The sequence below is a fragment of the Corticium candelabrum genome, chromosome 1 (genome assembly GCF_963422355.1).
Source record: "Corticium candelabrum chromosome 1, ooCorCand1.1, whole genome shotgun sequence".
NCBI classification, from domain to species: domain Eukaryota; kingdom Metazoa; phylum Porifera; class Homoscleromorpha; order Homosclerophorida; family Plakinidae; genus Corticium; species Corticium candelabrum.
In genome coordinates, this window is record NC_085085.1 from 10,295,458 (window position 1) to 10,311,413 (window position 15,956).

The window sequence follows — 15,956 nt, forward strand, 5'->3', positions numbered from 1 at the left end:
TCCAAGTCAAAGTACAAAGATGGAGAACAACAGTCTTTTGATAATTTAATCTCATATCCAAAGAAATTACAGCCTCGATTATCCACAAAGATTGCCAGTGATAGTGCTACTGATATTATTATACAAGCACAGTCTGATAGAGATGCAGCACAGTTGAGATCTCTGCAAGGACGAGGGGCTAGTGCATGGCTGGATGGCATCCCCACTTCTGCTAAGCACGCTTTAAAACAAACGAATTTCTTTAGCATCTTACTTGAGGTTGGGATTAAAAAGTGTGATTGTGGTCATGATTTAGATGAATACGGATACCATCTTTTAACCTGTAAATATGGGGGTGGACTTGTGTGGTCTCACAATTCAGTCTTAAATGGGTGGAGTGAGTGCCTGTCTGACCTTCACCTTCCCCATCGAACAGAACCAAGACATCAATACATCAACACTGAAAACCGTTCAGACATTACAATGTTTGATCCTAATACTGGACAGAATTTGGATCTTGATGTTTCCCTGGCTCATCCGTGGAGTCAGGACATTATTAGTAAGGCTAGCAAGGAAAATGGTCATGCTGTTGCGACAAGAGAAGAAAAGAAAATGAAAAATATTCAGAAGAGCTTGTTCCAGGAGGATACGTCAAGATGTGTTCCTCTTGTGATAGTACATTTTGGGAGGTGGGGCACGGAGGTAGAGAATTTTTTGCAGCATTTGTCACAACAGTCAGTAAATCCAGAAGCCAATTTTAATGATTTTATGTTCATGTCGTATTGGAGAAAAGGATTTTCTACAATTCTTCAAAGATGCAATGCCAAAGTTATTGTTAGAAAACTTTCAAAGCTATTACCTAATCATGGTGATTTAGATAGATTATTTGATTTTGGCATTCAAAGTCAAGTCCATTAGTTCATGACTTTGTTGTTTGCAAGGACTGATGTGTATTTTTAAAATCCTAGCATATGTACAAGTAGAATCTGTATGAGAATAAATTATCTGTCGGCCTGTCTGCCTGCCTGCCTGCCTGTCTGCCTGCCTGCCTGCCTGCCTGCCTGCCTGCCTGCCTGCCTGCCTGCCTGCCTGCCTGCCTGCCTGCCTGCCTGCCTGCCTGCCTGCATGCCTGCTCCTGGCTGCCTGCTCCTGGCTGCCTGCTCCTGGCTGCCTTCCCCTGCCTGCCTGTCTGTCTGTTTGTCTGTCTGACTGACTGACTTCATTTATTAGACACAAATTTCTACTGACTGACTGTCTGACTGTCTTTTTTCTGTCTGTCAAGTATTACATTACAAGCAGATACTGGACTTATAAGACTGAAGCTGTAAGCAGAGTCATATTAGTAGTGTTCTGTGGTTCACATAGAAGACACATGCTACAAGCTACATCTAATGAAGGAAAAGCTGACTGGAGATGTTACTTATGCAGCGTGGAAATAGCGGTAGGACAAAGGACAACATCCCACCAAATGTGTTGTTTGTCCGCAACCAAATACTGCACCAGTGTTGGGACGTGTTTGGACAAAACATCCACTTGTACGCATATATGATAGTGTAAGCCTTGTCTCGCAGCACGTGATGGCCTTTTCAATCGTGTAACTGTTAATTTCATAAACTTGGGTGCCTCCTAGCATGCTTTATCCAGAGAAATCCTCAGCTGCCTGTAACGCCATTTCTTCCTTGGAAGTTGGTTATCAAAAATTACATGCAAAATGGCTGCAGTAGGGGAGGCACTTAATTAGATATGTAACATTATACAAGAATGTCCTATCTAAGCTCAGTCTCTCCAAGCCAAAATAGTTTCCAATTTTCCACACTGTTATGTGTACAGTTTTGAGATTAGTATTAAATATTCTAGATATTTTTCTTCTAAATTAACGCTGGCATTGTTTTTGTAAGGCTTTCTGTTCTTTTTGTCAGTCTCCCTGTTAGTTTGTCAGTCTTTCAAGTACATGTATTGTCCAACACAGGTACATATTTTCTAACATCAAACGTTAATATTGCTGCTGAGTCACAAAAAGTTTACGACTTCGTAACTGCTAAGTAATCTAAAAACAATAATATCTTAGTAAGATAACTAGTGAAACTATTAGAATCTAACTTTATCTGAAGCTACTATCCCACAGTCATTGTTGGAAAATCTTGCTACTGAATGCATGGTTCACTACTTATGTTCTCGATTGTTTTATCATATCCTTCACATTACGCTTATGTAACTGCATGCACCGCAAATCTACCTCTTCCGCCACAAACAACGGAATTCATGTTAGGTCCGACCACTTCATTTAGTGATCATTTGGCTGGGTGCTGAAGAAACTTCTGAATTTTCTTTCGTTCTATCTGATTGTTTGTTTGTCTGTTTGCAATGTGCCTGTTTATTGGCTTTATTGTCATTCGTTACTTCAAGATCTTTTTAGCTGTATGAAATGAGTTTGAATTTCAGTTGTGTTCTTTATGTTATGCATTTCTAAAACGTGTTTCGCTCAAATGAAACTGTGCAATAATTATGGCTTTGCTTATGAACTGTACATTATGTGTAGAATCTTGTGAGGCACAATCTAATGGAGATGCCGGAACTTTGACAGTGACAGGAAAGCGTTTGCTGCTGCATCAGTTCAAGGCATTGTTTATAAAACGGTTTTGCAACAGTCTGAAATACACAAGAGGGCTTTTTGCGCAACTCATATTGCCGGCTGTGTTTATCTCTATTGCTCTCTTGTTCAAGATGCTTGCTTCACATCATTCCAATGGGATCATAGAGCTGACACCTAGTCTCTATCCTGGTGACATGTACATTCCTTTTAAGAACTTTCAACCTTGGCAAAAACAAGCTGTGAATTTGACAAAGACATTGGCTCAGCCATGTGGTGCATCAGCTCACTATCTTGTCAGCAATATGTCGCTAGTGAGGTGTCATCAGTATTTACAGTACATGCAGTCGCATTGTCATTTACCAAACAAATACTGGACTAATTCTACTAACGTTGCTTCATCATCGAATGCAACATGTAGCTGCGTGTCTCATAAACAGCAATGTCCTGCAGGTGTTGTTGCTCCTTCTCCTCCATCACTTTTGACTGTAGATGATCTAACTCTTCAAGACTTAACTGACAAGAAGAACATGTCAGACTACATTCTGAAATCAACAGATGAGTATATTTTGCACAGATATGGGGGTGTAAGCTTTGGTCATGAAAATCAGGAATATGCTGAGCCGTTGCCAGGAGTCTACCATGACGATCTGCAGCTTTTTGGTGTGAGAAAAGCTGCTAAAGCTTGGTATACAAACAAGGGATATCATTCTCCTCCGATTTACCTGAATGTATTGAATAATGTCATACTGAGAAATCATTTTGATCAGTCTGCAGATTCATTAGAATATGGTGAGTTGAGTTGACATGGCAGCAACTGATTTAGGCAATGCTGCTGCTGCATGATTGCAGTGTCTTACAAGGTTTTTTGTTTGTTTGTTTGTCTTTATGTTGATCTACGTTTGTATTTTGTATTATGTATGTAAATATGTGTGTAATCGTTTAATGAAATAAGGGTTGCATTTGCAAAGTCAAGCAGAAGAAGAGGTACAAACACAATCTCAAATCTAACTTGAAATCTTGCCATAAAAATCCACGACAATGGTAGACGTTAGTGACAGAATATTCTGGAGTGATTATCATCATCATTGTATCATCATCAGTGTACTGGAGTATACTTGCTCTAACAAAATTTAGTTTTGCATGCTAAAATACGTGCAGTGTTGAATATGCAAACTTAAAGCAGTGTCAACAAGACTTCTTGTTCTTTACTGGACTATGCTATTTTTGTTGTTTTAATAGCAAAGCTATATACTGTATGAACAACTTACCAATGTTGCATCACAACTGTTTTTAGCTATTTTGTCAGTAGTGTTTAATTGCTGATCTTGTAGAGATGACACTCAAGCAATTTAGTAGTTTTATCTGACTGGAGTGGCTTTGTTATTAGTCTGTATATCTTTCATTGTCTGTTTTTCTGCCTGTTTGTTTGTGTAGGTCTTTGTTGTATGTTTATTGGTCATTGTGTCTGTGTGTTTGTTTATTGGTTTGTTTGCCGGTCTGAGCTGATGGTTTTGTTTATTGGTTTGTTTGCCAGTCTGAGCTGATGGTTTTGTTTATTGGTTTGTTTGCCAGTCTGAGCTGATGGTTTTGTTTATTGGTTTGAATGTCAGACAGTACAGGGTTTTAGTAAATTGCATCTGTTGTTCTTACTGGTAGAGGGTGATGTCAATGAGTTGTTCGTGTGCGTGTGTGTGCGTGTGTGCATGCGCGCTGTGTTCGTTCTCTTTCTTAGCGTAAATTTTGTGTAACTGTCTTTATTTCTGCAGGTATTACTACTTTGTCTCACCCATTCAATCAGACTGTTGTGCAGCTAATTGAAGACAAAATGTAACATCGCTTAACATCAGAATTGCTTAATTAAGATGTTTTAAATCTTCAACTTGTTCATTACTCAGGCGATCAGGAATTGATCTTATTGTTGCTTTGTGCGTCATATTTGCCTTGTCATTTGTTCCACCATCGTTTATTATGTTTCTTATACAAGAGCGTGCAACTGGTGCAAAACATCTGCAGCTTGCTTGTGGTGTAAACCCAGTTGTCTACTGGCTGGCAAACTACTTTTGGGACATGGTACGTGATTTTGCTGTATCTGAAAATAAAAGTTACTGCCTTGTGTACTGAATAGCTGGGTGCCAAAGCATTCCTAGGGATGCTAAATTCTAACATATTGATAATGAATGGAAAGAAGTTAGCTACCTGTTGATGTAATAGTCGTGTCTGATAATTTTAGATTGACTATTTAAAATTGCATTACTTCTATAGAATAATTTAAGTATTGATTTAATTTAGTTTGAGGTTATAGCTATTTATTGCCGGAAGATTATTGGTATTTTATGGTTCTTTGAAATGAGAAATTTTGATTTTACAGTTGTTTGCATTATTTATTGTTACAATTAGTGCAATAGGTGATCTTAGAAGACTAATATAGAAATTAATTACAAATACCTTTAATATGTTAGTGTACCTAAGAATGACTTAATTTTAAGGATTTATGAGAATTCTTTGGTTGTGTTTCAGTGCAACTACATGGTTACTGTTCTTCTCGTTGTCGTCATTTTTCTTGCTTTTGGTGAAGACGTTTACACATCAGGAGACAGCTTCTCGGCAGTTGTTGTCTTATTCGTTCTTCACGGGTACCATTTTATGTATCAAGGCTATACTTGTCACTTTCTTTACTCTATGTGTATGCGTATTTGGACTCATGCTAATTGGTGGTGGGATTCAATTGTTGTTCATGATAGGCGTCTGTTCAAGTGCGTGTGTGCTTGACTTTGAGTGAAGTCCTATTCTATTTTGCTAGCTTGGTTGTCTCCTCTGGAAGTGTGCCTACCCATGCATTCACTTGTTATCTGCTGGCAGCTTTCCTGTCTGACTGTGTAAATTTGCATCTTTGATTACATGTGCAGGGAGATGCTCAGGTGTATAAATGAGGCAGATGCATGGGGCCACCATAATTTGAAAAAAGAATATGTTTAGAAGCAAAAAAATTTCTAGTAAATCTTGATGCTAATGACATTTCCTTAAATTATTAATTAGAGTAGCACATGCTGTCAGAGTTTTTAGTGTGTTGAAGCTGCTGTTTGTAATTTTAGTTGGGCGATGATTCCTATGATGTATCCTGTTACGTTTGTGTTCAAGAACAGTAGCACAGCTTATGTTGTTAGCATGGCTGCATGTGTACTGATCGGATTTGTGACAACATCAACTACCCTTGTCTTGCAGCTTGTTGAGGAAGCAGAACATGGATGGGTCAGTTGTCTTTAGTATAGTCTTAATTTCAGTTTACGTACTTGAGATTTAGTTTTTTGTTTGCTTTCTCTACGTCTGTGCATGCATGAGACTCAGAGTGCGTGAATGTTTGCTTGCGTGCATGCATGCATCACTATGTGCGTTCAGTGCTATCTTTGCTGTGTGTGTGTGTGTGTGTGTGTGTGTGTGTGTGTGTGTGTGTGTGTGTGTGTGTGTGTGTGTCTGTGTCTGTGTGTCTGTGTCTGTGTCTGTGTCTGTGTGATTGTGTGGTCCGTGTTGGCTGTTTCTATGTAATTTACTTCTTTGTCAAGCGTGCATCATTTTCATTATTTGTGCCGAAAACTAATGTGCCTTGAATAGATTGCTGGTAGTACAGTGAGCAGTCAACTTCGTACTGTATTTATTGTCTTTCCTAACTACTGCGTTGGTCGTGGTTTAATGGATATTGCCTATAACCATTACAAGCTTGCTGCTACACAAGAACTCCAGAGCTTTGGTAAGTGTTTTACTGGACTGTCATATACTTTACTTTAAGCTTATTGCCGGATTGTATTCAGGTGTTTCAACTGATGTAGTTGGTCTTTTCTCTCTGAGCCAAGATGCAGTCGGTCGAAGCATTATTAGTATGCTGATTTCCGGTTTGGTCTTCTTTTTTGTTGTACTTCTTGTGGAGTACAAGATCTTCCTGCCATCACTGTGTTGGTCCCACAAGATTGTGGACCCGATCGATAGAGATCATGAAGAAAGAGAAAGTGATGATGCGGATGTAGCTGAAGAGAGAAGGAAGATTGTGAACAGTCCATCACCTGATACTGTATTAAAGATACAGAACATAACGAAAGTGATGATCCAGACTAGCTAGTCTGGTTAGCTTGTGGTTAATTTCATTTGTTTGATTAGATGTATCACTCGTGCATCTCTAAATCGAAAGTACTGGCTGTAAATGGCTTGTCTCTTGGAATACTGAAAGGAGAGGTGCGTGAGTGTGTTCTTGCTTACGTGTCTGCTTGTGTGTGTGTGTGTGTGTGTGTGTGTGTGTGTGTGTGTGTGTGTGTGTGTGTGGTGGGTGGGTGGGTGGGTGGGTGTGTGTGTGTGAGAGAGAGGGTGTGTATGTGTGAGTATGTGTGTGTACTCTGTAAGTATGCGTGTGTAAGACGTTCCATTCCACAATTGCAGTGTTTTGGTCTTCTTGGAGTGAATGGCGCAGGCAAGACAACTCTGTTCAAGATGCTAACTGGAGATGTGTCAGTCACTTCAGGGGACGCATCATTTCTGAACCACAGGTCTACATGATATCTTAATCCTGCTGGTGTAGCTGACATTTGTTGTTACGACAGTGTGACAGGTGATATTCATGCAGTGAGACGAAATATTGGTTATTGTCCACAGTTCAATGCTCTTAATGATTTGCTAACTGGGCGTGAACATTTGACATTTTATGCACGATTGAAGGGTATTGCTGAACCAGAAATAAGAAAGGTAAATTTGAAGGCTTCTTTGAAACTGTATAGGTTGACTGATTAGCAGTGTGAAACAAAGTTCTGGCCAAAATCGGTATACCGTTTGTTAGAAGCTGACCGTTAAGCCAGGTTTACCATTTAAGACTCCACCTACGTCCAACTTTGTTTTAACAAATTTAAGCGTCTGCTGTCAGTATGACAGCAGACGCTTAAGGTTAGCAGTATCCCTATTCTTGACACTATGACCAGATGTGACTTAAGGGTTGAGTTATATAGATATTGGTCAAATAGGTAGATCTGCGTAGACCATTTGTGCGATTTCTTTGAAACATGAAAGTGATTGTGTATATTCTTCACTTACTTTGTTTCATCAGCGTACAGCCAGGCGAGTTTCTCGGTAATCATTAGCTACCATATATTGTAGTTTATTCCATTGTAACAAATCAAGACATTGGTATTGGTGCTTGTGGCAACATTGCATTTGTGAATCAATGATTTAACTCAATCAATTATAACTAGTACATAATGAAATTTAGACCAGACGGGTTGACAAGCAGATAAGGCAATACATGCCGCATGCACAAGTAGGATGGGACGTTCAGATGAAAATTTTTACAGACATGCTGCTGCAATGGCATGCTGCTGGCTAGCATCGCGTGGTTTCTTTTATGGCATTTCTCAAGCGATGTTCATTAGGTTGTTGAATGGTGCATTCACAAGCTGGCTCTGTCACGTTATGCTGATGTGCGTGCTGGCAAATACAGTGGAGGCAACAAGAGAAAGTTGACTGCAGCAATTGCACTCATTGGACAACCTGCTGTTGTGTTCATGGTAAAGTAGCGAACTTTCAATCCTAAAATTGTTAAATGAAATTGAATTGTTTGTACGTGTAGGATGAACCAACCACTGGAATGGACCCAAAGTCCAGACGATTCTTGTGGTCTGTAATCAACAGTCTAGTTCAGGACGGACGATCGATCGTTCTGTCATCACACAGGTCAAAAACTTTGTATTTTGCTAACGTCATTTAAGGCTTCGTCTCACCTTTGCTGCTGTAGTCGACTTAACAATCAGCTTTGTTATAACGTTTTTGCAGTATGGAAGAGTGTGAAGCAATTTGCACTCGAATTGGAATCATGGTCAATGGGAAACTAAAATGCTTAGGAAGTCCTCTTCATCTAAAGAACAAGTAAGTGCTTTCCTGCTTATGCAGCCGTGCGCAAGTGCATGGGTTCTTTTGCGGTTGCGTTTGAATAATAATCCATTATGATAACATTTATAATGATTTTGTGTGAATTGATTTAGTTCTTTCGTTTAGGTTTGGAGATGGTTACACTGTGACTGTTCGTGTTGCTGGTTCTCGCCCTAATCTTGAGCCAACAAAGACATTCTTCAGTAGCTCATTTCCAGGAGCTGAGTTGAAGGTAGAAAAACAAACACACAATTCTGGTGTAAGGACAGAACTTTATCCTTGATTAATTTCTACTCTGATAATTTTATAGGAGGAGCATCATAAAATGCTGGAATACCAGTTATCCTCCAGTTTGTCGCAACTACCAAGCATCTTTAGTCAACTGGAAAGTAGCAAGGAAGATCTACAGATTGAGGACTACTCCGTATCACAGACTACGTTGGATAGAGTAAGTCAATTCACATGTTGTCGTCCATTTCTTAAGAATACCGGTATACGTTGAACCTCCTGCCAATGAAAAGACCTTAGCGTATAGGCCACCGGTATATCGTATGTTTGCACTTGCTCGTAGGCGTCCGTTCCCAGTGAGGTATGAGTGCATGCGTCCGTTATTGTGTGCTTGCGCGTGTGCGTGTCTGTGTGTGGGTGTTTGTCATTGTCTGCCTGCGTGTTTGTGTGTGTGTGTGTGTGTGTGTGTGTGTGTGTGTGTGTGTGTGTGTGTGTGTGTGCGTGTGCTTGCGTGCGTGCGTGCGTGCATGTGAGTACGTGTGGGTGGGTGAGGATCACACATCAGCGGTTGTGAACGTTCTAATTTCTAAATAGGTGTTTCTTCACTTTGCAAAGCAGCAATGCGGCTTCGTTGGTGTTTCTTCAGCTTCAAAGAGTACGTCTTTAAGATCTAAATTTGGCGCTTTTTATACTGCTCGAAAACAGCAAGTAACTCTTGCAGAAATCAGTGAAGATCTTGAATCTGTAAGATGAAATTCAACAAAATATATCAATTTTGCTCACCGCAAATTTTAATTGCAGGTACATTTGTTGCAGCAAGAATCAGAGGAAGAGATAACAGAATAGGATCTGAAGTTCTTGATAGTATTAGAGTCGAACTGCAAAATAGTACAGGACATGAAATTTAGATGCTGATTTAATTACAATGAACAGTTTGGTGAAGCTCAACATTGTTGATATTACTTGCTTTGTTTTTGAAAACGTTTGTAAACGGAAGACGAAGTTTGAGATCACCTTGTCCTGTGTAAGCCCTGAGATGACTTAACACACCTATTTCGTGCGAGTATTTTTCTTGTAAAGTTGAGGATATTGAATCAGCATCTGGAGCATTTAAAATAGTACAGAGTAGACTTAAGGAATGCTTTGTAGAGGTCAGACTCTTCTGATTGTCGACCTTGTCTAAATTCTAGGATTCATGGTCATGAGGTTTTATCAACTATGCTTTTGTTGATGAAAATTCTCGTACCAGCAGAAGGCAAGTGAGTCTTGGCCAGCATGTAGCAAAGAATAGTGTGAGCATCAGGTGTATTGAGGACAGAACATAATACAACATCTACCTCATCTTCTATTACTTGCATTCAGTCGGATGCTGTTATCAATGGACAAAGTCTCAACAGGAGAGCATTCTGGCACGCGTTTGTACACCGTAAACCAACTTTAATTCTAGAGTATCTCCCATCGTTTCGACAGGTTGGCCAATAAATCTCTTCAACATCTAGAGACCGTACTCTCTTTGTGACACTCACCGTTCCAACTCGGGTGCTATAGAAACATTTCATGAAACATTACTAGCTAGTAGGCAGAAAGGATGGTAAAGACCATCAAGCAACTTTTGAAAATTATAGCAAAATATTCATATCTTTCACTGGAGCCTCTGTTTGGCATTTTAAGCAACCGTAAAGAGTATGGACAAGTGAAAAGACGGGATTGTCTTAATCTGGTAAAGTCAGAACAATTCGACAAAAAGAGGCCACTTAATCGTCATCAGTTCTTCCCGAGAGGAGAAATCTAATAGATACTGCAACCAGACCAGACACACCTGACCAAACATTCAGGAGTTACCGGATCAAGAAGAGAACAGTATGGAGCCTATATGAGATTTCTAGTAGAAACAATTGCCCTACAAGACTGATCATGCAATGTAAAACTTGTAGCAGTCTAGTAACTAATTAATCCTCCACAACACCCATACCAGTAGCTGTGCATGCGCGTGTGTGTGCGTGTGCTTGTGAGAGTCTGCGTGTGCGTGCGAGTGCGTGTGTATATTCGCGCGCGTGTGTGTGTGTGCTTTCGTGTGTGTATGTGTGTGTTGTTTGTTTGTTGGTTGGTGTCTGTGTGTGTGTGTGAGAGAGAGAGAGAGAGACACTTGTTGAGAAAGATCAATGTAGTGGTAGTTTTACTGCCATGTCTGTAGTAGGAGAATGGCCAAAAGTCTACAAAACTGTAAAATAGCGTGGGACGGTCACCCTGAAATTTGTTTGTTATTGAATTGCAGTACAACAGTTACTCTGCAGTGGTAGCTAGCAATATTTTAAATTTTGTACAGACAACAAAATTCAAAAAAAATTAATATTCTTATATAGTTTAACAAACTCATGAAGTTGTCAACTGTATACTAAATACGATTAGCACAAACAACACTATATCCAATAAAGAAGCACTAAAGTGCTACAGTTAAAACCCATGGCTGTTATCCAGTTGTTCTCTTTCGTATTAGTTCTACACCAGTCCAATATAGACTGTAATTGTTTTCTCACAACCATTTACTGTAACTAACAATCTATTTGGAGTAGATAACACCACCCACGTCTGTCTATTAACCCACCCACATCCGGGTAGTCATCGAGTCATCGAGCTGTCTAGTATGTGCTACTATAACCTTAGCGCATGTGAGCCTTGAGTTAATCAATTACTAGACCAGTCTAGAGCGAATGGCACAAATGACGCTCATGCAACAAGGAAGGAGCTAACATCTAACATCCTGACTTACCACGTTGCGTCAGAGAACATGCCAATACAGACCTTGTACACGACATACTAATTCATTGCGTACTCATTACGAGTCATGCAGTATCGACCTACTAGATATTACGGTGGAGTAAGCGTGCATTTGTATACGTGTGTGAACGAATGCTACTAGCAGTATACTAGTGTCGGACATCTGACGCCCAAAGGTGGCTGTACAATCATAAATCAACACTTTTGAAAGCATCGACAAAACAAATCGTTAGAGAAGCGGACAGTCCAGAGAAATGAAAAATGTCAAGAAATTCGAATGCGACGATTTACTGAATGTGCATGATGAAATTACTTGGACTCTCATTTTCCGAAGTGCCAAAAAACGATAACGTCATGCTGCACGCCTCGTTGAAGAAAGTTATGAAAGAGATCTATTGTTTACTCGCAATTAGATCCTAAATGTAAGAACACAAACATAGACCTTGTTGACCGCAGTCGCGTACTTTCACACCGACAACACGCACTTCCGTCGTGATATTACCACTAGAGGGTTCAGCTCACTGTGCAGTAGTTCATTCAGAACCAGACGATGGGAGAGATCAGCGAGCACCGGTGCACCGTCTCTCGAAAGGATCGTTTCCTTTTGTACGCCTGCTGCGCAACAACGTTGATATTGGTCGGGGCATTCTTCTGCTTGTTCGCTCTACATCAAATCAGAATTGACCGACTCGAGTCTCGCATCAATAACATGGAAGATACACGTGCGAAGTTCGACTTTGTAGAAGAGAATGCAAACGATCACGCCCCTGATCATGACTTGCTGCACCGCTATGCTAGACGAGCTGTCAGTCAAAATGTCGACGATACAGGGAGTGTGGACAAGCTTCTAGAACAGATGATTTCACTACAGGTGAAAAATCAGTAACATTGCATTTAAACGCATGCCACCGACGTGCTATATATTAAAAGGAAATTCGTAAAGCCAGTCGAATTTATTGTATGTTTCATAATGTACCTGCAGCTGAAGTCACTGCGAGCTCACTGTACATCAAACCAAAAAATTTGCATTCAAGGTAGCTGTCACTGCTTTTACATATTTTCCAAAAATGAATATGCTGCATGTTTGTAGGCCCCAAAGGAAGCGTGGGAGCAAAAGGTGAGAAAGGAAGGCGTGGATCACAAGGTATGTCAACTGCATAGAGTGAAGCATAATTTTACTTTTTGTGCAATTGTTATCTGCTATATCAATAAGGCAAGAAAGGAGAAACGGGTCTTCAAGGAATGCAAGGTGAGAAAGGTGAAACAGGTGACGTGGGACCACGTGGAACAAGTATTGGTAAGTATTGAAGTTAAACATTATCCTAGCATGAAAGACAAGCGCACGCACTTACGCACACACACACACACACACACACACACACACACACACACACACACACACACACACACACACACACACAGACATACACACACACAACAACAACAACAACAACAACATCAAACAAACAAACAAACCAATATAGAAACAACAAGCAAACAACACACTCACGCACGCACAGACGCACTCGCACGCACGCATGCACGCACTCACACACACAAACAAATGAACATGGAACACTCGCACGCTCCACGGGAGAGAGAGAAAGAGAGAGAGAGAGAGAGAGAGAGAGAGAGAGAGAGAGAGAGAGAGAGAGAGAGAGAGAGAGAGAGAGGAGGGAGGGAGGGTGGAAGAAGGAAGGGAGGGAGAGAGAGAAAAGAAAATACATAAAACAAGCAACAGATAATCAGTGCAGAGCAGATTTAGAGAAAGAATAAAGATACAAACTTTTATGTCATCCTGTCAGTTTGTAAATAGAATTTCTGCTCTCCATATTCTGTTTCTTGTAGACCCTCCCGTCATCACTCGTTCCCCACTCAGTGTAACCGTATTACAGAAAGGTTTAGCTGTATTCGAATGTGAGGCAAACGGAACACCAACTCCTACAATCAGTTGGAGAAGGCTGGATAACTCGCCGCTTCCTAAATTGAGAGCTTCTGTATTGCTCACTAATGCACTAAAAATTGTTGATATCCAACCAGAAGATGCAGGGTCCTATGTATGTGAAGCTAAAAACGTGTTTGGGTTAGAGCAAGGATACGCCACTCTTGCCGTTCAAGGTATCAATTCTATTTATCTAACACATATATTACATCATTATTGTATAATAGAATAAATAACTTTAACTTTTAGCTCCTCCATCTTTTGTTAAAGTGTCTTCTGACGTCGTGTCCGTATTTCCCGGAGACGATGTCAAGTTGGACTGCTCGACGTCAGGATATCCCATTCCAACGATTACTTGGTCTCGAGTAGATGATTTGCCAAAGTCAAGCAAAATAGAGAAGAACGGAACTCTCATTCTTCGTAACGTGACGCAATCGGATGTAGGTCAATACATCTGTACAGCACAAAACGATATTGGAAAGAAGACTCACTCTCTCACTCTCACAATAGATTTAAATAGTTAGATAAACAAATTATATTAATTGTCTATAATATTCTGATCGTCGTTGTCGTATTTGTGTTAGACATTCCTACTCTTCCTGGAGAAGCTGTTGTTAATACGGACGCTCTACTCAAGTGTCGACTTTGTTCTCTCCGTGGATATTCATTGACGTGGCAAAAGATTGGCGGCAGTCTTCCAGCAGGAAGGGCGACGCAAGAAGGTTGCACTCTCATTATCAAAAACACGACACTGGATGACAGCGGAAGATACGCGTGCATCGCAACCAAACAGACGGGAGAGAAACTGAGACACGAAGTACCGTTTACGGTTATAGGTCAGTCGATTTTCTTCCGTATTGATCGCATGCAACTCGCAACTTGTTTGCGAGCTTTCCAATTTACTGTACTTTCCAGAATTTATAGTATACGTGTTGGAGACTGTACACTACACACATGGACACTGTAGACACAGTTGGCCTTCGAAAGAGCTTGCGTAGACAGAACCGAAACTTGCGAACACAGGAAAGGCACTGGTAACCATGTTATATCAATTTCGTGTTTACTGCAGCTCCTGCTATTATCACCAGTCCCATTTCTCCTATCGTTGCTGTTCGATCACAAGGAGAATTAGAATTGCGGTGTGCTGCTGCAGGTCCACCCTCGCCGGATGTCTACTGGACTCGAGGCTCACAACGGTTGACAAGCAGCGAAGCAGGATTGCTACAGATTAAGAACATGAGCCAATTGTTCGTTGGTGTCTACCGCTGCCATGCAGTTAACCGCGTGGGCCAAGATGTTAAAGATACAAAAATAGGTATAACTAACATAAATTTTTATGTGTTTCTTGTTTATTATTTACCTGTTGTATGTACATGTTTGAAGTAATATCTCAGTTGCAATTTGTTCACCGTCCACCATCCAATGTGACTCCCAACAGAACATCTGAAACAATATCCATCGACTGTTCGGCTACCGCCGCACTCGGACTTCCTGTCAATACGCATTGGTCAATCAATCGTAACAATAGGAAAATAGTTGGATGCGATAAAAGTATATCTGTGTTTTCAAACGGAACGCTGGTTATTCCTAATGCAGTCAATTGCGACTTTGGTGTGTACAACTGCAGCGCTCAACATGACGGAGAAACTATTAGCACCACAATGCAAATTGTTTCTCTACCCAGAGGTACAGTATACACAACTAGTCATACACACATAAAGACGAAAACAATTATTTGTAACTTTTCTGTAGATACGAGTTGGATGTTGACAAGTGACTCATGTGGAGGATTCAGGCAATCTACGTACGACAGATCAGTTCGTTACGCAGTTTCATTGTCTGACTCATGGGATAAATCAAAAATATACGATTGTCCTGTTGGATATCACTGGGCATCTACTGATGAAGGAAGAAAAATATTTAAAAATAACAATAATAAGTCAGGTGTCTACGTATATTACAGTAAGTGTAACTGGACCGGTTATGTGTGGGGAGGCAAGACCCGTTATTACTTCAGATTTCGTGATTCGGCGTCAACCAATGCTTACAAGCATGCTGGTAACTACGATGAGTATCAAGTTGAGTACACCAGTACTACCAGCAATTTCGCCGGTATTGTCTGCATTGAAGACTGACCTGATATTAATAGATTGTCGTCAAGTAGTTTCTCTATTAGTATTTCTGTTTGTTCCAATTGTCAGCTGTATTGCTTCTTTCAGGCAGTCTTGCTAAAGTAGTTTTGGTTGACTTGTTTGTAACGCTGTAAGACTATCCTGGATTTAATCAACGGCAGCAACAAAAATGTGTATTGCACTCAGTATATATACTAAATCTACGGTGTTTGTACGTATACGCACACTTTCTATAGATGGTGAGCGTTCAATCTTTTTGTTTTATAAGTTTCTATATAATTTTTCTGGTTCTAGGCAAGTACTTGGCTTACTATAGATTGTTTTGTTATGTTTTTGATTGCCTTGACATTAATTAATTAAATAAGTTAGATCATTCTGTTCTCTTAGACATCGCTCAAACACA

At 40.3% G+C, this 15,956-nt stretch overlaps 2 protein-coding genes across 3 annotated transcripts in view; both read left to right on the top strand.

Moving 5' to 3' along the window:
• The window catches only part of LOC134178428 (retinal-specific phospholipid-transporting ATPase ABCA4-like), a 29,905-nt gene extending 20,084 nt beyond the window's left edge, over positions 1-9,821 (top strand). The window contains exons 24-40 of the mRNA XM_062645309.1: positions 2,519-3,361; positions 4,339-4,399; positions 4,468-4,642; positions 5,090-5,205; positions 5,665-5,821; positions 6,182-6,317; positions 6,379-6,662; positions 6,722-6,796; positions 6,998-7,104; positions 7,159-7,300; positions 7,978-8,112; positions 8,175-8,278; positions 8,378-8,470; positions 8,600-8,705; positions 8,784-8,921; positions 9,296-9,445; positions 9,503-9,821. Of these exons, the coding sequence (XP_062501293.1) occupies positions 2,519-3,361; positions 4,339-4,399; positions 4,468-4,642; positions 5,090-5,205; positions 5,665-5,821; positions 6,182-6,317; positions 6,379-6,662; positions 6,722-6,796; positions 6,998-7,104; positions 7,159-7,300; positions 7,978-8,112; positions 8,175-8,278; positions 8,378-8,470; positions 8,600-8,705; positions 8,784-8,921; positions 9,296-9,445; positions 9,503-9,547 (2,867 nt within the window). The 3' untranslated portion in view covers positions 9,548-9,821. The remainder of the gene's footprint in view (positions 1-2,518; positions 3,362-4,338; positions 4,400-4,467; positions 4,643-5,089; positions 5,206-5,664; positions 5,822-6,181; positions 6,318-6,378; positions 6,663-6,721; positions 6,797-6,997; positions 7,105-7,158; positions 7,301-7,977; positions 8,113-8,174; positions 8,279-8,377; positions 8,471-8,599; positions 8,706-8,783; positions 8,922-9,295; positions 9,446-9,502) is intronic.
• A 2,210-nt stretch (positions 9,822-12,031) lies between these two features.
• Positions 12,032-15,729, top strand: LOC134185055 (peroxidasin homolog). Of its 2 annotated transcripts, XM_062652844.1 has the most exons (11): positions 12,032-12,350; positions 12,462-12,513; positions 12,570-12,623; positions 12,693-12,776; positions 13,328-13,597; positions 13,671-13,940; positions 14,006-14,257; positions 14,491-14,736; positions 14,805-14,972; positions 15,049-15,107; positions 15,174-15,337. In XM_062652844.1, exons 1-11 carry the CDS (start codon positions 12,189-12,191, stop codon positions 15,189-15,191), a joined length of 1,635 nt encoding a protein of 544 aa, XP_062508828.1. In that variant the 5' UTR covers positions 12,032-12,188; the 3' UTR covers positions 15,192-15,337. The 2 variants fall into 2 exon arrangements, with proteins under 2 accessions (XP_062508828.1, XP_062508823.1); XM_062652839.1 differs by having other exon boundaries at positions 14,805-15,107; positions 15,174-15,729.
• Positions 15,730-15,956: the final 227 nt, after the last annotated feature.

What these genes read in the sequence shown, in the direction of transcription:
- LOC134185055 (XM_062652839.1), top strand. Translation starts at nt 12,189, where the DNA reads ATGGAAGATACACGTGCGAAGTTCGACTTTGTAGAAGAGAATGCAAAC. An exon ending in TCTCACAATAGATTTAAATA is followed by an intron (nt 13,941 to 14,005) that starts GTTAGATAAACA and finishes TATTTGTGTTAG; the next exon opens with ACATTCCTACTCTTCCTGGA. An exon ending in TGTTAAAGATACAAAAATAG is followed by an intron (nt 14,737 to 14,804) that starts GTATAACTAACA and finishes ACATGTTTGAAG; the next exon opens with TAATATCTCAGTTGCAATTT.